At 37.9% G+C, this 24,024-nt stretch overlaps 1 protein-coding gene across 4 annotated transcripts in view; it reads left to right on the top strand.

The window, feature by feature from the left end:
- The window catches only part of LOC144978933 (alpha-N-acetylglucosaminidase-like), a 134,231-nt gene that overhangs the window by 106,014 nt on the left and 4,193 nt on the right, over positions 1-24,024 (top strand). For 2 of the 4 annotated variants that reach the window (XM_078925561.1, XM_078925564.1), the window contains exons 19-21: positions 1,844-1,887; positions 3,390-3,447; positions 11,285-11,384. In XM_078925561.1, the coding sequence (XP_078781687.1) occupies positions 1,844-1,887; positions 3,390-3,447; positions 11,285-11,384 (202 nt within the window). Of the gene's footprint in view, positions 1-1,843; positions 1,888-3,389; positions 3,448-11,284; positions 11,385-14,181; positions 14,320-24,024 lie in introns of those variants that run through there. The other 2 variants (XM_078925571.1, XM_078925555.1) reach the window with 2 other exon arrangements.

Below are 24,024 nucleotides of genomic sequence, written 5' to 3'. Positions count from 1 at the left end.
TTTATATTAGTTTTCTTGTTTTGAGGGGTGATACTGAAAATGGTGTTTTTACCCCCTGAGTTACTTATAAAACACCTATGAGCACTATTTGTGGATACTAGTTATATATCAAATAATAATAAAAATAATAATAATGATAATAATAATAATAATAATAATAATAATAATAATAATAATAATAATAATAATACACTCCATCATGGTTTCCTTGAACTCATTTGAATGTTCTGAATATTTTGCCTATTTTTCTTTGTTATTTCATTCCTTCCTTGAACTAATTTTTACCTTGAACACGGTCTCTTTAATCATTACAAAAAATTGATTAATTAAAAGGTTTTTAAAAAAATGCATCTGGTGATTTCGACACTGATGATTCACTGTGTCATTGGCAGTTATGAATGAATGTATCGTGTGTATCTATCTACACTGCAGATGTGTGTATACAATATGATACACAGTCACTCATACACTCTATCATCAGGTCGCATAACTGACACCTCTCTGCTTATTCTTATTTTATCGCCATTCTTTCTCATTTCAGTGCCATGATTTGCTAATGGTTAGCTAAGACTGTAAATGATTGTTGTGAAATAGCAAACCCCTCCACACACAAACACCAACCCTTTGCAATATGTCATTACATATCAATAAAGTAAATACAGAGTTCAATTTATTCATCATCAAGCAGAAATTTGTTCTAGGGTCTATTCCAAGGGAAGACTGAAATAACCCAGATGTCAGCCGCAGCGCAGAACCACAAATTGAGCTAGGCAGAGGTGGCTTGCTGAAGGACACAGTGAATATTCAGACTAAATAATCTTTCGGGTACAAAGCAATGACTAATCCGCTGGAGGAGCCACCCTGACCTCTGATGAAAGCACTCATCTGCCTTTCTTGTCTGTTTCACCAACATCACTGTTGACCTCTGCATAAATTGATGCCACTGCATGTTTCGTTATGGTTAGGCATGGTTTCCTTAAACTACAGTTTCCTTGAACTTTTTTGCGTGTCCCAAGAAGTCCGAGGAAATTGTGCTGGAGTGTAATAATCATAATAATAATGATGATAATGATAATAGTAGTATTGATAATAATGATAATAATAATTGATTTTAAGTAGTCTGCAAAGTCCTTTGTTGGATCTTCTATAAGCTTTTTTTTTTCTTGATTGGAACACTATTAAATGTAACCTTAACTTTGCTTCTAAGTTTAGTTTTCTTTTCCTATAATAGTTATTATATACTTGAATAGTTCTATCTCCCTATATCTGTTTTCCAATATGCTTTCTGTCTTTGTTTTTGAATGAGATTACTTGGTTATGTCCTGGCACTGGCCTGATACCTTGGCTGGGAGGGAAACAGTCAAATGTATAGTTAGTTTTGGGAGATTTTTTTTTTTTCCTTGTAAATCATCTCTCTGTTATGCACTATATTATGTTTCTTTATATTATATATGATTTGTAAAACATTTGAGTGTATTTCTCTTAGTAGGGACCTGTGCTTGTGTCTGGATGAGACTTTACTTTTAGTGATCTCAAACTAAGTCTTTGATAGTGTGCTCTTGGAATCTACACCTGTTTCGTATCTGAACCAATTCCCCTTTGTCGTACCTTTTCTTGGGTGCTTCAATTGTAATTCTAGAACTTTTAACTATCCCATTTTCTTCGTTTTTACTGGTGCCGATATGATCTTAATGTGTTGCAAGTGCTGTAAAACGCTTAAAAACAAAAACAAACATACTTGAATAGCAAGAGAATAAGAATGAATAATTCTTAAGCCTTTGTTTTATTAAATATCATTTCTGGCCAATGAATGATTTGTTTGTTTGTTTTCATATTCCATCAGATTCACGATTATGCAAGTAAACAGTGGTCAGGAGTTATGAAAGAGTAAGTCATGGTTTTTTCCTAACTTTTAAAATCAGCTCTTTAGAGCCTAAGGGCCTGTACAGCCAGAGTTAATTCTAATTTTTGCAGTGTTGAATTGACAGTAGCAATTACATTATATATATTTTTAACAGGACTCTGGTCTTATGCTAATTATTGGTTGGTTTTAAGTATTAGATCAAAATGAATCCCTGCTATGTGCTGCACAATTAATTGGAATGATCGCAAATTCACTTGCAGTTTGACTTTCAGCGAAGATTACCACTAAAATTATATAAAAGATGATGGTGTCTGAGTTCTATTTTGGTTATCTTGTTAGCCAATCTTATCACATAAGAAATGTCTGATTTGAATTATTTGAGACTAACATTTGCAATGGAAACAAGTTGACTCAATTTGCAGAAAGTTATACTGCTCCCATAGTGGGTAAGGGGGTACATCTTGTGTCTTCTATCCCCTTATATCTGCTTTCCAACATGCTTTCTGTCTTTGTCTTGGAATGGGATTAATTGGTTTTGTCCTGGTCCTGGCTGGAGTCCTAGCTGGGAGGGAAACAGTCAAATGCATAGTTTTTGTTTTGGGAGATGATATTTTTTTCCTCATCATCTCTGTTATGCGGCTATGTGGTCTAGTGGTATGACACTCGCTTTCAGATCGGAAGGTCCTGGGTTCGAGCCTCATGCTCAGCGCATAGTTGAGTCTTTGGAAAAGGCTCTTTATTCACATTCTCTCACCGTACTCAGGTGTAAAAATGAGTACCTGGCCGTGAACAGCGTTGTCTTTGTCCGAAAAATTGTAATATCGCCTAACAGGCGTCATGTCCCGTCCTACATGTTAAATGTTGCTGTTGACCAGGGACCCCTTGTAAAGCGCTTTGAGCACATTTAGTGGATATTGCGCTATATAAAGCTCAATTTTATTTTTAATTATTTATTATGTATCTAGTATTACATTTGTTATTTTGAATGTATAATGTAAGCATTTGAGTGTATTCCTCTTTGTTGGAATTTGTGCTTGTGTCCGGATGAGACTTATAGGGAATTTCAAACTAAGTTCATTGGTGGTATGCTCTTGGAATCTACATCTGATCCCTATTTGTTCCCAGTTCCCCTATGTCTTACTTTTTATCGGGTGCTTTAATTGTAATTCTAGAACTTTTTACTATCCCATTTTCTTCCTTTTTACTGGCGCTGATATAACCTTAATGTGTTGCAAACGCCGTAAAACCCTTAAAAACAAAAACAAAGTCATACTGCAAATGAATTTTTGCTCATTATCAGATGAGAAAAACAGAGCAGATGGTTCAAAATCAGTTACAGAATACAATAATGTGCTTCATCTTTTTTTAGAAATTCATGTATTGTCATTTTCATTCGAATACCATTTTCATTTCACTGCCTTTTAGTGATATAGATCATTAATTTCCATGTTTTGCCTCATACTGTTGCTATAAATCAAGGACTTGCTGTCATTCAGTATTAATTTGTTTATTATTTTTTCGACAGTTTTTACAAGCCACGCTGGAATTTCTTTGTTGATTGGCTTCAGCAGTTGATCAAAAATGTAAGATCAAACTATAAGTATTTGAATTATGTTTATTTCATATTGAAGCCAAAATTCCAGCATCCCGGAATATCGATACCGGGAAAAATAATATTTATCATTAAAAATGTCAATTTTAAAATCTATGGATGTAGAGCTAACCATCTGATGACGCCTTCAAAACAAAAAGATAAGCAGCATGCTCCTACCTCCGACAGCTTTCCATAGCAAATTATAGAAAAGAAATAATCATGAATATGTATTTGTTAGGTGGCAAAAGAAAAAGTTACTCAGAAATATTGGATCACACTTTAAATACTGTATAGATATTCCTATATTATGAAAAAAATGGTAACATTTATCAACAATACTGTCGATCTATTTTTAGACCACATTGAAGTTAATTATTCAAACTTAATGCTCTGAACAAGACAAGAACCATTTAGACCCTGAGTTATTTTGCCTTATAGAGATGAATTTAACCAGTATAAAATGTTATTTGTGTATGATTTACTTGACTAAAAGTGTACAATGTAAACAACAATAAACAGTAGATCTATTTTGTGCGCAACATTTTCCTATTCCAAAAGTTCCTAATCACCAGCCTCGAACGCAAGACCAAACGATACAAATTATATCAATTTCGGTGTTTGTGTTCGTAATTTGTATTGATTTTAAAAATTTAGCAATAGCTTTCCGGATGTCTCACTCGCATAATTTTAGAATGCTTTGTAGATTTGTCTTCATTTTTACGATTCACAAATCATAATTTGACCAACAGTCACTTGCTTCACTCAACGATATCACACACGTTGACATTTCCTTCACTCAAATCTGCTTCATACTCATGCAGTGATTGATTAGGATACTTTTTGAGAGATGACACTTTTCATAATAATATATGGATTATATTAGTAACAGTTACAATCTAGGATTATTATTTTTTAAAACAAACAAACAAACAAACACTAACCCAGAAACCCCTGCCCACCAGTTATTGGAATGTCATCAAAAGTAATTTTTAAAAAGATCTCCATTTTCAAACACAAAAAGTTTAGCCTATTCATAAAATTAATGCCTCGCGCCCATTCCTGATAAAAGTGTGCTTCGAGTTCGAAACAAACTTTAGGTCTATAGATACCTGCTCATGACGAAAAGGAATGAGGCAGAGGTGCCTATCATCCCGCGATCCGCGGAATCATCCCGTGAAATTGCCTTTCATTCCGTGATCCCGCGATCCTGCATCAAATTCCGCTTTTTTTCTACGGGACCGATAGTTAACAAAAATTTATGTGAATGGTGAAGGGTGACACTAGACACATTGTCTTGATATCTTATTCTCTTGGTCTACGACTACGATTACCTAGAGACATGAATCCAACCCAAACACAGCCTTTTAAGGTATCGATTCTAAAATTTCAGTCTTCACGAGTTGATCAAAGTAAAGTATCAAGTCGCCCAACCAAGCCTTCGACATCCGCGTCGGTCAATCAGTCATTTAGCGCCAATTATTAGTGTCGGTCAATCATTCATGCATTCTTTCTTGTTGCAATAGAAACATCCTCACGCCTCTCCTATTCTGTTTAATTTGGATTCTCGTGCTGTGGATTATTCAGTGACAGATTTATACTTGAATTAAGAGTTATAAAGTGCTTTTCATTCTTACGGAACGTGTCGCATTTGGACTTGTGCTGTAAGTGATTGATTTCGTTAGACAGTCAGTCTATCTATCTCTAAATCCGATTGTTTTAGATCTCTACTTCAAATAACTATTATTATAGTATAGATACTAAGCTAAACTGAATAGTGGTAAATTCAGCTAGATTTGGATCTAGATAACATTATGTTTGAAAAATGGCACTGCCAGCGAAAAAACCTAAAGTTGAGCAAAAGTTTAGGCTAGAATATACATCGACCTGGGCTTCTATCGTGAAATCTAAACTTGGGGATTATCATGCTCGTTGTGTTATTTGTGAGACAGATTTCACTATCAAATCGGGTGGATCAAGTGATATCGATAGGCATGTGAAAACAAAGAAACATCAGGATAATGACAGATTAAAATCCAAAATGAACTCTGTGTCTTCATATTTTACTCTTACCCCAAACCCACTCGATGACAAAGTGATAAATGCAGAGATGCTGTGGAATAAATTTTTAGTTGAGCACAACTTACCAATTGCTGCATCTGATCATGCTGGAGCTTTGTTCAAAGCCATGTTCCCAGACTCAGAGATCGCAAAAAAATTTCATGCGGAAGATCAAAGGCAACAGCCATCAATAATTGTATGGCAAATGAAATATCTAATGACATTGTCAGCAAAATGAAATCTCAGCCATTTAGTATTTCAACGGATGGAAGTAATGATGGAGGTGAGGGACAAATTTATCCAATTGTGGTAAGGACTTTTGATGTAATGACAGATATGTTTTCTCTGAAAACTTGTGATGGTGCTTCTACTGGAGAGAATATATTCAAAGTGTTAGACTCTGCATTGCAAAAAAATGGGATAAAGTGGAGAAATTGTTTGGCATTTTCATGTGACAATGCAAGTGTCATGACAGGAAGCAACAAAGGTGTGAGCGCTTTTATTCACAGGGAGAACCCAGACGTGTATATAAATGGCTGTCCATGTCACCTCCTACATATTGCTGCCAAAACAGCAACCAAAGAACTTTCAATAGATGTGGAAGAACAGTTAGTTGATATATATTTTTATTTAGATAAAAGCAGCAAAAGGAAAAAGGAATTCATCTTTTTCCAACAACAGTGCGGTACATCTCTCCATGCCATCTTTAAGGATGGTGCCACAAGTGGCTTTCCCTGCAGGCCTGCATAGAGCGCATGCTTGAACAATGGGAGCCCTTAAAAGGATTCTTCAAATCCGAACTGGATGCCTTAGGATCCAAGGACAAGGAAACCTCAAAATACACTCGCCTTGTTAGGGTTAATAAATTCTTTGCAAGCAGTAGTTCTAAGTTATATTGCCATTTTCTGCTTGAAAATCTGACAATTTTCACCTCTGTAAATCTTATGTTGCAAAAGGAATCACCCCAAATTCATCGCCTCGTGGGGAGATTAGATGAGCTTATTACAAATTTGGTTGTGAGGTTCATCCGAGGGTCTGCTGTCCATAATTCAAACACCATTTTTTATATTGACGTGAGCGACAAAAAAAAATCAATTGACCAGGACAGATTTGATATTAGGTTCAGCCACAAGAGATTTATTTCAAAAGCTCCAACTAGATCCCTCTTTCTCAGGTCAACAAGAGGACTGCCTTGTTAAAGAAGTGAAGAACTTTTTTATCACTGCCCTTAGATATATTATCAGTAAATTTCCTCTGCAGGACAAATTTCTCATGAATGCTTCAGTTCTGGATATAAGCAGGAGGCTCTCAAACAGATATTCCATGGTGGAGTATTTCATCAAGAGATTTCCCTGTCTTATCCCAGATGAGAATGTCCGAAATCTCCACTTGGAATTTGCAAAGTTTCAGGCAGAGTCACTGTCCAACGAAATTCTTTCAGAAGAGAGGATAGATGAGCAGTGGCATAAAATCAGCCAGATTAGGACCATGGACAAAATACATAAATTTCCATGCCTTAGTAGAGTGATGAAGGGGTTGTGTTGCTTAACCCATTCAAATGCAGACACAGAGAGAGTGTTCAGTTTGGTTAGGAAGAATAAAACTGATTTCCGTTCTTCTCTCTCCACCCAGACCTTGAGCTCTCTTATTGTACAGAAGGTACACATGGCATCAAGAGCTCGGGCCTGTTACCAACATACTTTCTCCTCTGCTCTTAAAAGGAAGGTCAAAAGTGCTTACTCTAAGAGCCTGCAACCCTCTGATTAGTTTGTCAGGAACATAATATTGTACAGAGTGTAAATAGGCTTGTTGTTTTTTAATATATTGTTTTATGATACATGTGACTGTATATATTTGTAAGATTGTTAAAAATTATGACTGGAAGTGGAATACCAACGGATATGATTAGAATGCAAGATATTTAAAGATGACTGACTGACTGGCAGTGGAATAAAAACCAACCTTAGATCTGAGAAACTCGAAAGATGGAAGAATATTCGCGGTAAGTGGATTCCTCTTTTTGGTCTCAAATTCCTCTTTTTCAGCTTTGAGATTCCTCTTTGGAGTATGTTAGGGTAGGCACCTCTGAATGAGGCAATAATTGCTGGTGACTTCAATGGCCACTCTCCACTATGGGGATACAAAAATTTAAACAGCACCGGAAAAGAACTAGAAAAGCTTTGCAACACAACCAACCTCACCGTTTTACAAAATGCAGACTCAATTCCCACCCTTCTTCACAGAGCTCATATGTCTCTCCGTCATCCCAATCTAACCATCATCTCTTCTGAAAATAGGCAGTGACCATAAACCAATTCTAACACAAATAACAGTTCAAACACAGAAGAAAACATTTGAGCAGAAATCCAAATGGTATTTCAAGATAGCAAACTGGGATGTTTTCACATTAGATGACCAGCTTCCAAAAATTACAAACACATCAAGTGTAGAACATTTAAACGAAACCCTCACCAAAGCATTCATGCAGCTGCAAGAGCAGGAATTCCAAGAGGTAGTCAACAAAATTACAAACGCTTCTGGAGCAAAGAAATTGAAAAAGCAGTAAATGCAAGAAAGGAAACAAGGAAAGACTTAGAGGAAAACAAAACCATTAAAAACAAGATTGAGTACAATAGAGCATCTGCAATTGTCAAAAGAACTTTTAACAGCGCTAAAAGAAAGAAATGGGCAGATACATGTGCTAATATTTAGCAATGACTATCCCGCACAAATCTTTGGGCCTCTTTTTCGCTCACGAAGTGCCCAAATTCGCGACAAAATATGGGACGAATCCGTTTCGTGTATGCCATTTAAAAAAATTAATTACGACGCTATTTACCGATGAATATGACTGAACGTTGGCATACAGTTAGAAAAGAAGTCATTTTAGATTATGTCAAGCGACAAAAATCGTGCGATTACCAGAAGACGGTAAAAAATAGATTTTTATTCTTTGGAGTAAAATATTTCTAAAACTACCGGGCGTGGAGGTTTTGTCGCTGACAAGGTAATACATGAACATTTCTTCTTTTTAGTTGTAAGATTTCATTTGAATATGATGAGTACTTTTCCCGTATTTTACAAAACACCATCCTAATTTGCGCTTTATCCGTAAAAGACAGGAAGCCATTTTGCCCGACTCACAATACGAGTTCAAAACGATTTGGCACCAAACTGAGCGGCTGAGCGGGGGTCGTGGCAAAGTGCTTTCTGATTGGTTGACCTCATTTTAAAGTTCATGACTAGTCAAAATGTCTCCCTGACAGAGGGGTGTTTATCGTCTGCCATTGTGTTTGGGTTCAATAAACAGCTGATAATTTGACTGTTTAATTAAAATGAATTTAAGAAATTATGATGTTAAAAGTTTTCAATTGCAATATGATCTACAATCTCAGCATGGCTTTAATTATTGTGTTCCAACTCACGTTCCACCAGTAACCTTTGTACCCTTGTCCAATCTCTCTTTTCCTTCTATATTTCTTTCGTTTATGTACGCAATCTCCCCCCCCCCCCCTCTCTCTCTCTCTCTCTCTCTCTCTCTCTCTCTCTCTCTCTCTCTCTCTCTCTCTCTGTGTGTTTTATATACTAATGTCTTTATGTATTTCTCTCTATCTGTGTGTGTGTGTGTGTTATACTCATTTCTCTCTCTCTCTCTCTCTCTCTCTCTCTCTCTCTCTCTCTCTCTCTCTCTCTCTCTCTGTTTGTGTGTGTGTGTATGTGTGTGTGTGTGTGTATTATATACCATCCAGCTCTAAAATTATATAAGTTCTAATATTTTCATCATATTCTATACCAAATGTGCCACAAAATTGCCAAGTTTCAATCTCTTAATCCACTTATTACTTGAGATACAGCCTTAAGTCGAAAAAAATGCCAAAAAAGTGTCCCATATTTTCGCGTTGATTTCCTCTTTGTGGGTTATCCAAATCAATGACACCTTTGAAACTGCATAACTTGTTTATTTATGAATGGATTTTCAAAATTCAAAAACTTTTTAATTCAGTGGAGATAGTGCTTTGATTTTAGACAAAGATTTACCTCAAAAAGAAAAAAACATTTTCCATAGTTATTGCTATAATATTGACCTCAATCAAAATGGGGAAAAAAGCATGGACTTTACTTAATAATCTTAACAATGAATCCCCGAAAACCAATCCAAAGCCTATGAAAACTACAGAAGAAACAATCGTATATGACCAAAAGAAAGCCATAACCTTCAACAAACAAAAAGAAGTGAGAAAGACAAGTCATGGATTAAAAAAACATCAAGAAAAGGCCCCTCAAGCTATCTCATATCTGTTCGAAGAGGTACTTTACCATGTCAGAACTTCACAGAGCCATGAAAAAACTCAAGTTACGGAAATCCCCTGGACCAGATAAGATACACAATGAAATGCTTTTGCATCTTAGCGTGAGAGGTAAACACATGCTTCTCAAACTTATAAATCTAACATGGGAGATGGGAATAGTATCAAGAGGATGGAAAAATGCAATTATAATTCCAATCTTAAAGAAAAATAAACCACCCGACGAAACGAAAAGTTACTGACCAATATTTGGATCTGTTCTATCTGGTAGAAAGGACTTTGCAATAGACTAACGTCCATACCAAAGGGTAGCAAGCAATTGCTTTTGTCTGTTTCATGCTATAGAATCCGGCAAAAACACCAGCTCCATGGGCCCACTGGCTCTGAAGGACGACTTACCATGCAAAGATGACGAGTGGTTGAATTGAATCATTCCTGTAGAACTTACTTGCAACCGTAGTAGATTTGTGTTGCAGACGACGTACACATCACAAGGAAGTAAATGGGAATCTTGTCAATAATCAAGTGTCTGATTACATAATTGTTATGATTGTGAATAAATGTCGATATATATATACGATCATCGCGGGGTATCAAAATCGTCCCCAACGTACGAATAAGGATATTCGTTTATGTTACTAGTATATTGCCATGGGGAAACAAAATCACCCCCTACGTACGGATAGGGATAGTTCTTTATTTTACTATGATATATATTGCCATGGAGTAACAAAATTACCCCTGACGTATGAATAAGGGGTAAAAACAAGACATACGATTAGGGTTAAGTTGGTTAAGAAATAAATTATGTTTAAAATCAAAATACAAATTTGAATACCAATAAGGCAGTCAGGAATTCATAGTTTCAATTGTTCTCCAAACAATTTATCACCTCACTATTGAGCTTGAGCTTGAGCTTTATAAAGCGCAATATCCACTAAATGTGCTCAAAGCGCTTTTCAAGGGGTCCCTGGTCAACAGCAACATTTAACATGTAGGACGGGACATGCCGCCTGTTAGGCGATATTACAATTTTTCGGACTAAGACAACGCTGTTAATTGCCAGGTATTCACCTGAGTACGGTGAGAGAATGTGCGTGAAGAGCCTTTTCCAAGGACTCAACTATGCGCCGAGCGCGAGGCCCGAACCCAGGACCTTCCGATCTGAAAACGAGTGTCATACCCCAAGACCAAATAGCCGCACTAGACTATGCAAGAATGCTCTACACCCATGAATTTAAAGGAAAGATCCTTTTTTTTTGTGTTTTTTGTTTGAGGAGGGGGTGTTTTTTGTTTTGTTTTGTTTTGATTTTTTGTTTCTTTTTAAAATATCTTTTTTCTTTGACTTTCTACCTTTTTTTTTTGTACATTGAACTATATTTTGCTGATTCAGTCAAAGTGGAGAAGAATAGAAAGGGAAACACTTTTTTATAATGTGTAATATGTGACTTTTATTTCCAGGGTACACAGTTTGACCATTATATTTTCAACGAACATATTCTGTCTGCTGTAGAATCTCCTTGGACTCTTTCCAATAACACATACCCTGTGGAGCCCTCAGGTAACTACCCATAAATGCATGGTGCCTGGCTTGGAAAATAATCTATGCTTTTTATTTTTATTTTCTAATCTAATCTGCATTTTGTGAAAGGTTTGTTTTTTTTCTTTTATTTAATGATATGAATCAGATGTAAATGAGTATACAGTGAAGCAGTGTGAATGTTATAAAAGCATTAGATCGTGTGTGGTGCTGAGCAGACTGACTGTGTGATATAAAAGTTTGGATTTGAACAGCCTGTCATTAGAATAAACTAGGTCATATTGAGCATTGTATGAACTGTAGAAGTGTTTTATATGAATTTATATTTGTATCAGAGAGAACATGGGTATCATTTTGTAATGAATAATACAACCTATGGGCCGTGGGTTTAAGAATTGCAGCAACCATTCAATTTATCTTATAGCTTAAATCGAACGCAACAAGTTGTCATGGACGGAAACTCAAGCGAAAAATGTAATGTCTTATCAGGAGTATCGCAAGGAACAGTACTTAGGCCTTTATGCTTCTTGATATTCATAAATGACCTTGGAAACAAATTATCTCCACAAACAACGATTAAACTGTTCGCAGACGATACCCTTCTTTTCAGGGCAATGATAGTTTTGCAGAAGCACGTGAAGTTCCATCCATCAAAATGCTATGTCATGTCGATATCAAACAAGAAGCAGCCTTACACACAATTACACAATGCAAGATCATTCCTTACAACATGTTGACTCCAACGAATACCATCTCAATAAGAAACTAAAGTGGCAAACCAGTATAGAATAATTCACAGCAAAGGCAAGTAGGATGCTGGGGTTTCTCAAAAGGAACAAACCAATGCCCACAAAGAATTAAAGCTCAGGCATATACAGCACTTATCAGTATCAATATTAGAATATTCCCTACACAAAAAAATGACATAGACAAGATTGAAAAAGTACAAAGAGCAGCTGCAAGATTTGCAACCGTATGCAAATCCAGAGACCTGGGTTGTGTGACGTCCTCCCTCCAGTCACTTGAAACCATTGAAAAACCGGCGCAAGCTATCCCGTATTGTTACCTTCAACGACCCAAACTCGCCCATCATCATCCCAAACTACATAAAAAGCAAATCTACACGTAGATACAATGCATCACAATACATACAAGAACAACCATTTACAAGAACAGACACATACAGACACAGCTTTATCCACGAACAATAACGAACGTTGAATGCTTGGAAAGGTAATCTGTAACTTTTCCCTGTTTTGATTGGACTGAAACTAAACATTTGCAGTGATGGGCCCATGGGGCCTTTTGCAAATACAAGCCATTGAAGATTGACGCTAATACGGGCTGACTTCTAAATTGTTTGATTTTTTCAATTCTCATTAAAAAGGAGCCTTCTGACACATTATTAGACAAAGAAAAAGAGAACGAGATAAGCGAGAGAGAGAGAGAAACATAAAGACTCACATAGAGAGGCAGAGAGAGGGAGAAATTATATAAATTTTTATGTTCCTCTCTGTTTTTGGATTATTTTTTTTTCTGTTTTTTCTTTTTGAGATTGATTGTGAAATATTTTTATTATTATTTATTTTTTCATTTCTCGAATTTATTTATTTATGTGTCTTTTGTTAAAAACTTTTTTTTTTGTTTGTCTTATTTTATGTTGCAAAAGCATATAAATGAATTTGAACCTACTCGTGAAAGTGCAATCTGCTCCGTATTGATTTCAAATGACAAGACTAATAAAAAAATAAAATGCCAAATGCAACCCTCTCTCTCTCTCTCTCTCTCTCTCTCTCTCTCTCTCTCTCTCCTCTCTCTCTCTCTTCTCTCTCTCTCTCTCTCTCTCTCTCTCTCTCTCTCTCTCTCTCTCTCTCTCTCCTCTCTCTCTCTCTCTCTCTCTCTCTCCTCTCTCTCTCTCTCTCTCTCTCTCTCTCTCTCTCTCTCTCTCTCTCTCTCTCTCTCTCTCTCTCTCTCTCTCTCTCTCTCTCTCTCTCTCTCTCTCTCTCTCTCTCTCTCTTCTCTCTCTCTCTCTCTCTCTCTCTCTCTCTCTCTCTCTCTCTCTCTCTCTCTCTCTCTCTCTCTCTCTCTCTCTCTCTCTTCTCTCTCTCTCTCTCTCTCTCTCTCTCTCTCTCTCTCTCTCTCCTCTCTCTCTCCTCTCTCTCTCTCTCTCTCTCTCTCTCTCTCTCTCTCTCTCTCTCTCTCTCTCTCTCTCTCTCTCTCTCTCTCTCTCTCTCTCTCTCTCTCTCTTCTCTCTCTCTCTCTCTATCTCTCTCTCTTCTCTCTCTCTCTCTCTCTCTCTCTCTCTCTCTCTCTCCTCTCTCTCTCTCTCTCTCTCTCTCTCTCTCTCTCTCTCCTTCTTCTTCTCTCTCTCTCCTTCTTCTTCTTTTTCTTCTTCTTTTTCTTTTTCTTCTTCTTCTTCTTCTTCTTCTTCTTCTTCTTCTTCTTCTTCTTCTTCTTCTTCTTCTCCTTGAATTAATCCAAATAAACAAAAGAACTAGCTTAAAAATTTAACACAAACAAATGGGAGTGAAGATACGTAGCTTCTCGTGTCAAGAGAACATATACATCCTTCAAAAAGGTCGGAATTGTTCTCTTCTGGGCCCAGAAATGTGTGTACTTTCTCAAATAATTGGGATTTTTTTGGTACCATAAAATAAGGACCTCATTATAAATGAGTTGGGGAAAGTGACAGGATTTGACTAGTCAAATACATTTCATATCTGTGTTGTGTTTATTAATTAATCCATATTTTTGTCCTGTTGTGTCTATTTTCGTGTGTTCAAAAAGTTCCGACAATTTTTTCACCAACCATTTACAGGCCTGCAATTCCAAAACAAAGGATATCCAGTGATGCCAAAACTCCGGTTCCACCGGAAAAAACTCCGGTCTGGAGCAAAAAATTCCGGGCTCCGGGCAACTTCTGTCAAATTCCGGTGAGGTCAATTTGTTCCAAGGATACCCCCCCCCCCCCTTTCCAATAGTATTACAACCATCATCACTACCACTACTACTACAACCACATCATCATTACTACCACTACAACTACAACCATCACCACCACCACATCATCATCAGTACCACAGCTACTACTGCAACACACCACCACCACATCTTCATCAGTACCACAACTACTACTGCAACCACCACCAGCACATCATCATCATCACTACTGGGTGGGGATCCTGACCTCCCATAGCGGGCAGGGAGGTACATACTGTGTCTTCTATCCCCTTATATCTGTTTTCCAACATGCTTTCTGTCTTTGTCTCGGAATGAGATTACTTAGTTTTTTTCCTGGCCCTGGTCGGAGTCCTGGCTGGGAGGGAAACAGTCGAATGCATAGTTATTGTTTTGGGAGATGATATTTTTTTCCTTGTAAATCATCTCTCTGTTATGTTTAGTTTACATATTATTCCGTCTACTTTAATGCTGATAGGAGCCACTTGGAGGAAGCGCTGCGTCACGTGATCACTTTTTAGCGTTGCTTTAGCGTTGATCACTGGAGCCCACCAACTTCAATTTGATTTAAATTCTATATTATTATTATTCTATATTTTCAAACGGAATTGTGTTCAATTTATATGTTGTGAATTCATTCATCTGGATAGTGTATATATTCGTAAAACTTGTGCAATTTTAAACAATAGTTTAACACCTATTTATCGCCTGCCATCTCGGTCCCTTTGTTTACAAACAATGAACGCCATTTTTGGTTCCGAGTCAGTGATGGAGAAAGAAACAATCGAGAGTAGCCGAGCGGACGATAAGAAAGGGAAAGGAGGTGGTGAAGTGAAAGACGGGGCGAGCGAGAAGGAATGTGTTGGGAAAGGAAGTGTAAGAGGTGTGAAGGGGAAAGGTAAAGGAAAGAAAACGGAGGGGAGCAGTTACGGTGCTGGTAGTAGTAGCGTTGGTAGCAGTGAACTGGACTTTAATGAAATAAAACAGCAACTCAGTGTGTTGATGGGATTGGTGCCAGTGGTGAGCCAAATGAAGGAGGCCTTTGACCGTTTTAATGAAATGGAGGAGGAAGATGCTAATGTCAATATTGGCCTTTCGCGGCCAATATGTAATGATGACATTGAGTCTGATCTTTCGCGATCAGGCAGTAAAGATGTAAGTAATGCTGACCTTTCGCGGTCAGGCAGTAAAGATGTAGAATGTAATGCTGACCTTTCGCGGTCAGTTGATATGGTGCCAGGCAGTAGTAGAGATGCAGGGATGATGGAGCAGGCATTCTCATATTTCGAGAATGTGGTAGGCAGGACAGAAGTGAAAGGGAAGGTGCTGGCAGAGAATGTTTCAACTGGTGTTACACAGGTTTTATGTGACGGTCTGCCCAAGGATACGATTACTGCTCTCTCTGAAAAATATCCAGTGCCAGCAAATTGCTCTAGACTAGAGGTTGTCCAATGCAATGAGGAGGTTTTTAAACAGATATCCCCTGCCTCTAGAATGAGGGACGCATCCTTGCAGAAAGTGCAGGTATCGCTTATGAAAGGCATTACTGCTGTTTGCAGGGCTATGGAGATGGTGAAAGGAGATAACAAAGAAGTACTGGAAAATATTTCGGATGGAGTCGCTTTGCTCACCAATGCCTCTCATAGTTTGGATATTTATAGAAGACAGTCACTTCGCGGTGAAATTAGAGATGACCTCAACGCTCTCTGTACCGCTTCCTATCCTGTTAGTGACAAGTTATTTGGGAGCAACATTAAAGATAAGATTAAAGACATGAACGATTCTATTCGAGTGGCAAAAACCACAAGGAGATTTTCCCCGTACCCGTCCCATGGCCAGAAAAGGTTTCCTTTTTTAGGCAAAGGTCAACCATGGAAAGGTCAAGGAGGGGGGACAAACACCTTTCGGGGGAATACAAGGACATGGAACAACCACAAACAACACCACAAGCAACACACATTCAAAAGGAGGAATTAAAGGATAAGGTAACCCATTTGCATGGGGGCAGAACTAAATTATTTATATCTACTTGGAAAATGTATACCTCTGATCCTTTTATTATTCAATGTATTTCTGGATGTGCAATTGATTTTTTGTCCCCTCCTGTTCAAATGAAACCAGCTCATGCTATCCAATTTAAACAGGATGAAAAGTTAGCTTTACAGGAGATGATAATACAATATGAAAGGGATGGTGTTATCCAGAAATGTACACCGGAGGAGGGTGATTTTGTTAATAATGTTTTCCTTAGGGAGAAACGTGCTATACCCGGTGAGCAGAGGAAAAAGTATCGAATGATATTAAATGTAAAACATCTCAACTCCTTTGTGCGTTATCGCCATTTTAAAATGGACACTTTACATTCTTGTTTACAACTTATAGAACCTAAATGTTTCATGGTTTCGCTAGATTTATCTAATGCATACCATTCTTTGCCCATGCACCCAGATTTTACGAAATTCTTAAATTTGTTCATAATGAATCGTTATACCAATACCTTGTTCTTCCGCAGGGGTTCCGTGATAGTCCTAGAATCTTCACTAAAATCATGAAACCTATTGTTGCTCATCTGCATCTTAAGGGAATTATATGCAGTTTGTATATTGATGATTTTTATATTCAGGGCCCTTCTTATGAGGAATGCGAACATAATTTGAAGTACACGACCAATATTGTGCGTTCATTAGGATTTGAAATATCAGATAAGTCTAACTTAACCCCATCTCAAGAAATGGAGCACTTAGGGTTTGTACTCAGTTCCTTGGATATGTCAGTGACTTTAAGTGATAAAAAGAAAGATCAGATTATTTGTATGATTGAGAACCTTCCTTCTTCCATCTCAGTTAGATTTTTAGCTAAGATTATCGGCATGTTAGTCGCCTCTTTCCCTGCTGTTGAATATGGACCTTTATTCTATAGAAGTCTTGAGTGTCAAAAAATTGAGGCTCTCAAACAAGTATATAACTTTGATAGATATATTAAAGTTTCAGTTCAATCTTTTATTGAATTAGAATGGTGGAAGTCTGAAGGCGTCCACAGTAAGAAACGATTACATATAGATAACCCTTCTTTTGTGATGAGAACTGATGCTTCAGGTCATGGCTATGGAGCAATTATGAATGATGTTGCCACACAGGGTATGTGGACGGAAGAAGAGCAGATGGATCACATCAACGTTCTAGAAATAAAAGCAGTTTATTTAGGACTTCAATCTTTGTGCAAAGATATTTCCAATTGTCACATTCGGGTAGAAGTAGATAATATGACAGCTGTTTCTTACATTAATAACATGGGGGGAACCCATTCAGTTAAATGCAATGACATCACACGAGAGTTAATTTTATGGTGCAAAACCAGGGGAATATGGATTTCAGCATGTCATATTCCCGGAGTGGAAAATACCATTGCTGATGATTATAGTAGAAAATTATCTATTCATACTGAGTGGTCGCTTAATCGAGCAGAGTTCAATAAGCTTTGTGATCATTTTGGAAATCCAGAAATTGATCTTTTTGCTTCTAGAACCAATTTTCTTATTCCCAAATATATGTCGTTATATCCTGACCCATCTGCCTGTGCCATTAATGCCTTTTATCATTTATGGGCTGGATTTGTGTATTTATTCCCTCCATTCAATATGATCCCCAGGGCTCTACAAAAGATACAACAAGACAAAGTATCGCGAGCGTTGGTGATAGCACCAATTTGGCAAACACAGACTTGGTTCCCCAAACTTATGACTATGCTGATAGCGCCCCCGGTCCATCTAAAAGCCTCAAAACACCTATTGACATTGGCATCAGACAGGGCAGCTGTGCACCCTTTGTATCCAAAACTAAAGTTGATGGCTTGTCTCTTATCAGGGCAAAAATCCGGAAACAAGGAGTTTCCAAGCACGCCTTAAAAATAATTATGAAAAGTTGGCGTCGCAACACCCAAAAACAGTACAATAGTTACTTACTGAAATTTATCCAGTTTTGTGATGCTGATGGGGTGGACCCTATGAGTAAAAATGTTCAGACTACTATAGCTTTTTTGACAATATTATTTCAATCTGGATTGGGATACAGTGCCATCAATACAGCGAGGTCAGCAGTGTCAACATTGAACGAGACCGGTTCAGATCCGCTAGTGTGTAGATTTATGAAAGGTGTATTTCATTCTCGACCCACTCGTGCCCGTTACACTACTGTTTGGGACATATCTACTGTGTTAAATTATTTAAGATCACTTTCCCCTGCTCGTGATCTTAACCTTTTTATGTTAGGAGCCAAACTTCTTATGCTATGTGCTCTTGTTACGGGACATAGGTGCCAATCATTTCATGCCATGACTATTGAATCATCTTGTTTATCTATTCATGATAGCAAAGCTATATTCCATATTAGTAAATTGCTTAAACATAACTCGCCTTCTAATCCTCAAACAATTATTACACTCCATGCATTTAATGAGGACAGGCGGATTTGTGTTATGACATATCTACGAGCATACTTGAAACGGACTAGACCACTTCGATCTTCTAATAAATTGTTTATTAGCACCCTTAGCCCTCACTTAGGAGTCTCCAAGGATACACTGTCACGTTGGATTAGACTTATCCTAACCAAGTCAGGAGTGGATACTAACATATTTAAAGCACACAGCACACGATCAGCATCTTGTTCTTCAGCAGCTAAGGGTGTAGATATATGGCATGTACTTAATACGGCAGGATGGAAAAGGGAGTCTACCTTTGCTCGATTCTATAAAAAGCCCATTGAATCTCATTCGGAATCTTTTGCAAATTCAGTACTATCCTCAAAACCTGCCCTGCTTTGAAATCTCCAAGTGGCTCCTATCAGCATTAAAGTAGACGGAATAATTAAAAAATTATACGAGTCTTACCTTGGGAAGACGAAGTATGATGATAATTATTCCGTCTCTTAATGCTGAAGGAGTCAATTGCCCTTCCCTCCCTTGCCCTTACTATTAATATGATTATAATTCTATATTGAGTATTATTGTTGTTTTTCGGTGAAATTGTGCTATATATTACACATGTGTAACCTATCGCGGGATAAGTTCATAGAGTACTTAGTTTAGTTGTGTATTATCATTACTACACACTTGTTGTGGGCAGCTTTTTCGGAGTTAAATAGTGATCACGTGACGCAGCGCTTCCTCCAATTGACTCCTTCAGCATTAAGAGACGGAATAATTATCATCATACTTCGTCTTCCCAAGGTAAGACTCGTATAATTTTTTAATTATATTTTATGATTGGTAAACATTTGAGTGTATTCCTCTTAGTTGGGACCTGTGCTTGTGTCTGGATGAGACTTTTAGATGATCTCAAACTAAGTACATTGGTGGTATGCTCTTGGAATCTACATCGGATCCTTATTTGTTCCCAGTTCCCCTATGTCTTACTTTTTCTTGGGTGCTTTAATTGTAATTCTAGAACTTTTTACTATCCCAATTTCTTCCTTTTTACTGGCGCTGATATAACCTAAATGTGTTGCAAGCGCCGTAAAACCCTTAAAAACAAAACAAAAATCATCATCACTACCACAACTACCATCACCATTACATTCACCACCACCACATCATCATCACTACCACTACTACTACAACCACCACCACCACATCATCATCACTACCACTACTACCACAACCACCACCACCACATCATCATCACTACCACTACTACTACAACCACCAGCATCACATCATCACTACCACTACTACTAACCACAACTACTACATCATCATCACGACCTCTACTACTACAACCACCAGCATCACATCATTGCTACCACTACTACTACAACCACCATAACCACATCATCAATACTGCTACTACTGCAACCACCACCACCACCACATCATCACTACCACTACTATTGCAGCCACCACCACCACATCATCATCACTGCAACTACCACTACTACTACACACCACCACCACATTATCACTACCACTCCTACTACAATACCACCACCACCACCACCACATCATCATTACCACTACTACTACAACCACCACCACCACATCATCATCATCACTACCACTAATACTTCTACAACCACCACCACTCACATCACTCCACCATACTACAACCACCACCACATCATCATCACTCCACCACTACTACAACACCACACATCATCATCATACTCACCACTACTACAACCACCATCACAACCACATCATCATCACTACCACCACTACTACAAGCACACCACCACCTCATCTTCATCACTACCACAACTACTACTACAACCACCACCACATCATCATCACTACCACTGCTACTACAACCACCACATCATCACTACTACTACAACACCACAACCACATCGTCATCACTACTACTACTACTACTACTACTACTACTACTACTACTACTACTACTACTACTACTACTACTACTACCACTACTACACTACTACTACTACTACTACTACTGCTACTACTACTACTACTACTACTACTACTACTACTACTACTACTACTACTACTACTACTACTACTACTACTATACTACCACTACTACTACTCTACTACTACTACTACTACTACTACTACTACTACTACTACTACTACTACTACTACTACTACTACTACATACTACTACTACTACTACTACTACAACCACTACAACATCATCATCACTACCACTACTAATACAACCACCAGCACCACATCATCATCACGACCAGTACTACTACAACGACTACATCTACAACCACCACCACATCATCATTACCAGTACTACTGCTACACCACCACCACATCATCACTACCACTACTACTACAACCACCACTGCCACATCATCATCACTACCATTTGTACTACAACCACCTACAACCACCATCACACCACTCAACATCACTACCACCACTACTACAACCACCACCACGTATTATCATCACGACCAAAACTATTACAACCACATTGTCATCACTACTATACTACTACTACTATACTCTACTATACTATACTATACTACTACTACTACTACTACTACTACTCTACTAACTACTACTTACTCTACTACTACTACTACTACTACTACTACTACCTATACTACATACACTACTACTACTACTACTACTATACTATACTACTACTACTACTATACTACTACTACTACTACTACTACTACTACTATACTACATACAACCACTACAACATCATCATCATTACCTACTAATACAACACCAGCACCACATCATCATCACGACCAGTACTACTACAACGACTACATCTACAACCACCACCACATCATCATTACCACTACTACTGCTACAACCACCACCACATCATCACTACCACTACTACTACAACCACCACTGCCACATCATCATCACTACCATTTGTACTACAACCACCATCACCACCACATCAACATCACTACCACCACTACTACAACCACCACCACGTCATTATCATCACGACCAAAACTATTACAACCACTATACCTCCACCACATCATCATCACTACCACTACTACTTCAACCACCACCACCACCACCATATCATCATCACTACCACTAACAACAACCACTATCACATCTTCATCATCACTACCACTATTACTACAACCACCAACACCACATCATCCTCACTACCACCAGTACTACAATCTCTACCATTAGGTTTTGGCACTTTACTTCATTTGAAATAAGGAAACTTTGGGATTGTATTTGGCAATGTGTTTATGTATCATAAAATAATTCTAATCAGTTATCTATTTAGAACTATACAATATGTAAACACAATACCATTCCAATTCCTTTTTCTTGTGTGCGGAAATTCCTCTTTCGGCATTGAAATTCCTACGAGTGGTGTCTGAAACTCCTGTGAGCCATATTTAAAGTTGGCGTTTCTGGATATCGCTCAGTCTCTCTTTATAACTGTCATTGTCTATCTGTTGTAAAACGTAAAATCTATGCCCAGCCCCCTCGCCTCCTGTTTAATGACCACAGATCACATCACAAACCCAGACTTCAAAGCCCCGCCCTCTTTTGTCTCTAATTGAGTGGTGACACACTCGATTTTTCTACCTGTCACAATTTCTTCCATGATGAAATTTAATCATGATATTATGTTGGATTGATTTCTTGAATCACCACTTTTTCAGGGCAAACAGTTGTTGCGATTAACCAGTGACTTTTATACAGAATTAATTGCTTTTCTTGGAAAATGTTGCGATTAACAGAAAGTTGCGATTAATCTGTACTACTAACACTAATACTAGTACACAAAGCACGGAAATCTCGAACAAGTCAGGACCGGACCTATTTGTTTGAGATTTCCGTGTCTTCTAGTTTGCCATGTTGAGTATTTTACAGACAGAGGATATGAGGGAGGTTAATGTGGGTGGTCTTGATAAAATTCATATTATAATGATAACTCTCTGTTATTGTGAACTCTGTAAAAAGTCGTGTTTAGTGCGCCGTGTCTTGTTTAAATACAGAAATTGAACGACAAATCCAACTGCGTGTGCTTGATTAGAAGACAAAGCCAGCATATCGAATTGTGGATTACACACTCAGCACACGACGTCATTACCTACTAATCCGGTACCTAAAATCACTATTATCACCATCACTCTTCACTTAACACACTCTTACCCATAGCAGACTAAAGAGAGAGGGAAGGCATTGCTCTCACCCCACCTTCCCCACGCCTAATTGTTTGTTTCATTTTAATATGTAACAGTTACTGCCTAAGGAAATCACTGCCAAGTCTCCTGTATCTGCGATACTGGTCATTTTGTGATGGTACTGGCACCTCCAATTAAGTACCATTAAGAGAGGTGGTGTGCGGGTGCGTAAGGTACTTGTGAAACATGCTTCGCAATTCCCCCTCAGTTCAGCATGCACACACACACATAATATATGCCACACACACGCATGCGTAACACATTAACTGATACTTAGCGCTACTGGAAGAGCGATGGCATCTTTCGTTTCCGTTCAACACAAACAATTCGCAAACAAACAAAAATTCAACAGACCGTAAGGGAATGTCCAGTTTATTCGAGATTTCCGTATAGGTGCTGGAAAGTGTTCGGGATTTTCATGTTGCCAATACTAACGAAATAGAGGGATTAAAACTGGGGATTGTACAGAGTTTGAGATTTCTGTGATTTCAAGATTTCCATGCTCGAGTGTACTACTACAGTCAACTGTTTAATCGCACATTGGTTAATCTCACATTCCGCTTATACGTTACACATTCCAAAAGTAAAACCTGAATTTTTCCTATATAATCACTCCCCTAATCCCACACCTTCTCTACTTAATTGTTACACCTTGATTCCATCTTGACTGGAGAAAGATATCTCAACATTAGAGTCTGTGCTTGTGTGTTTTTGCGAGATTGCGTGTGTACATGTATGTGGGTGTGATGTTTTCACTGGGTCAACAGATGATAGTACTCTGACAAATACTGAATAACGTGACATGGTGGACAAAGTATGCCTTTTCATCAGAGAAGAATGCTTGACAAATGATCTACCAACATTGGCGAGATTGGAAACAGTGGTTTATAGACAGCCTGCACAGAATAGAACGCATTCAACGCTTCATGATTGCTATTCTTACAATCAATAATAAAAAAAAGAAAAAAAAACAACCAAATTTTAAAAAACAACCAAAAAAATTAAAGAAAACAAACCTTTAAAGATAAAAGGCCAAAAACAAAAACACC

This window comes from Berghia stephanieae, chromosome 1 (genome assembly GCF_034508935.2).
Source record: "Berghia stephanieae isolate SIO BIC M18660-M18661 chromosome 1, UCSD_Bste_1.3, whole genome shotgun sequence".
NCBI classification, from domain to species: Eukaryota; Metazoa; Mollusca; class Gastropoda; order Nudibranchia; family Aeolidiidae; genus Berghia; species Berghia stephanieae.
This window is presented reverse-complemented; position numbering and strand designations above follow the sequence as displayed.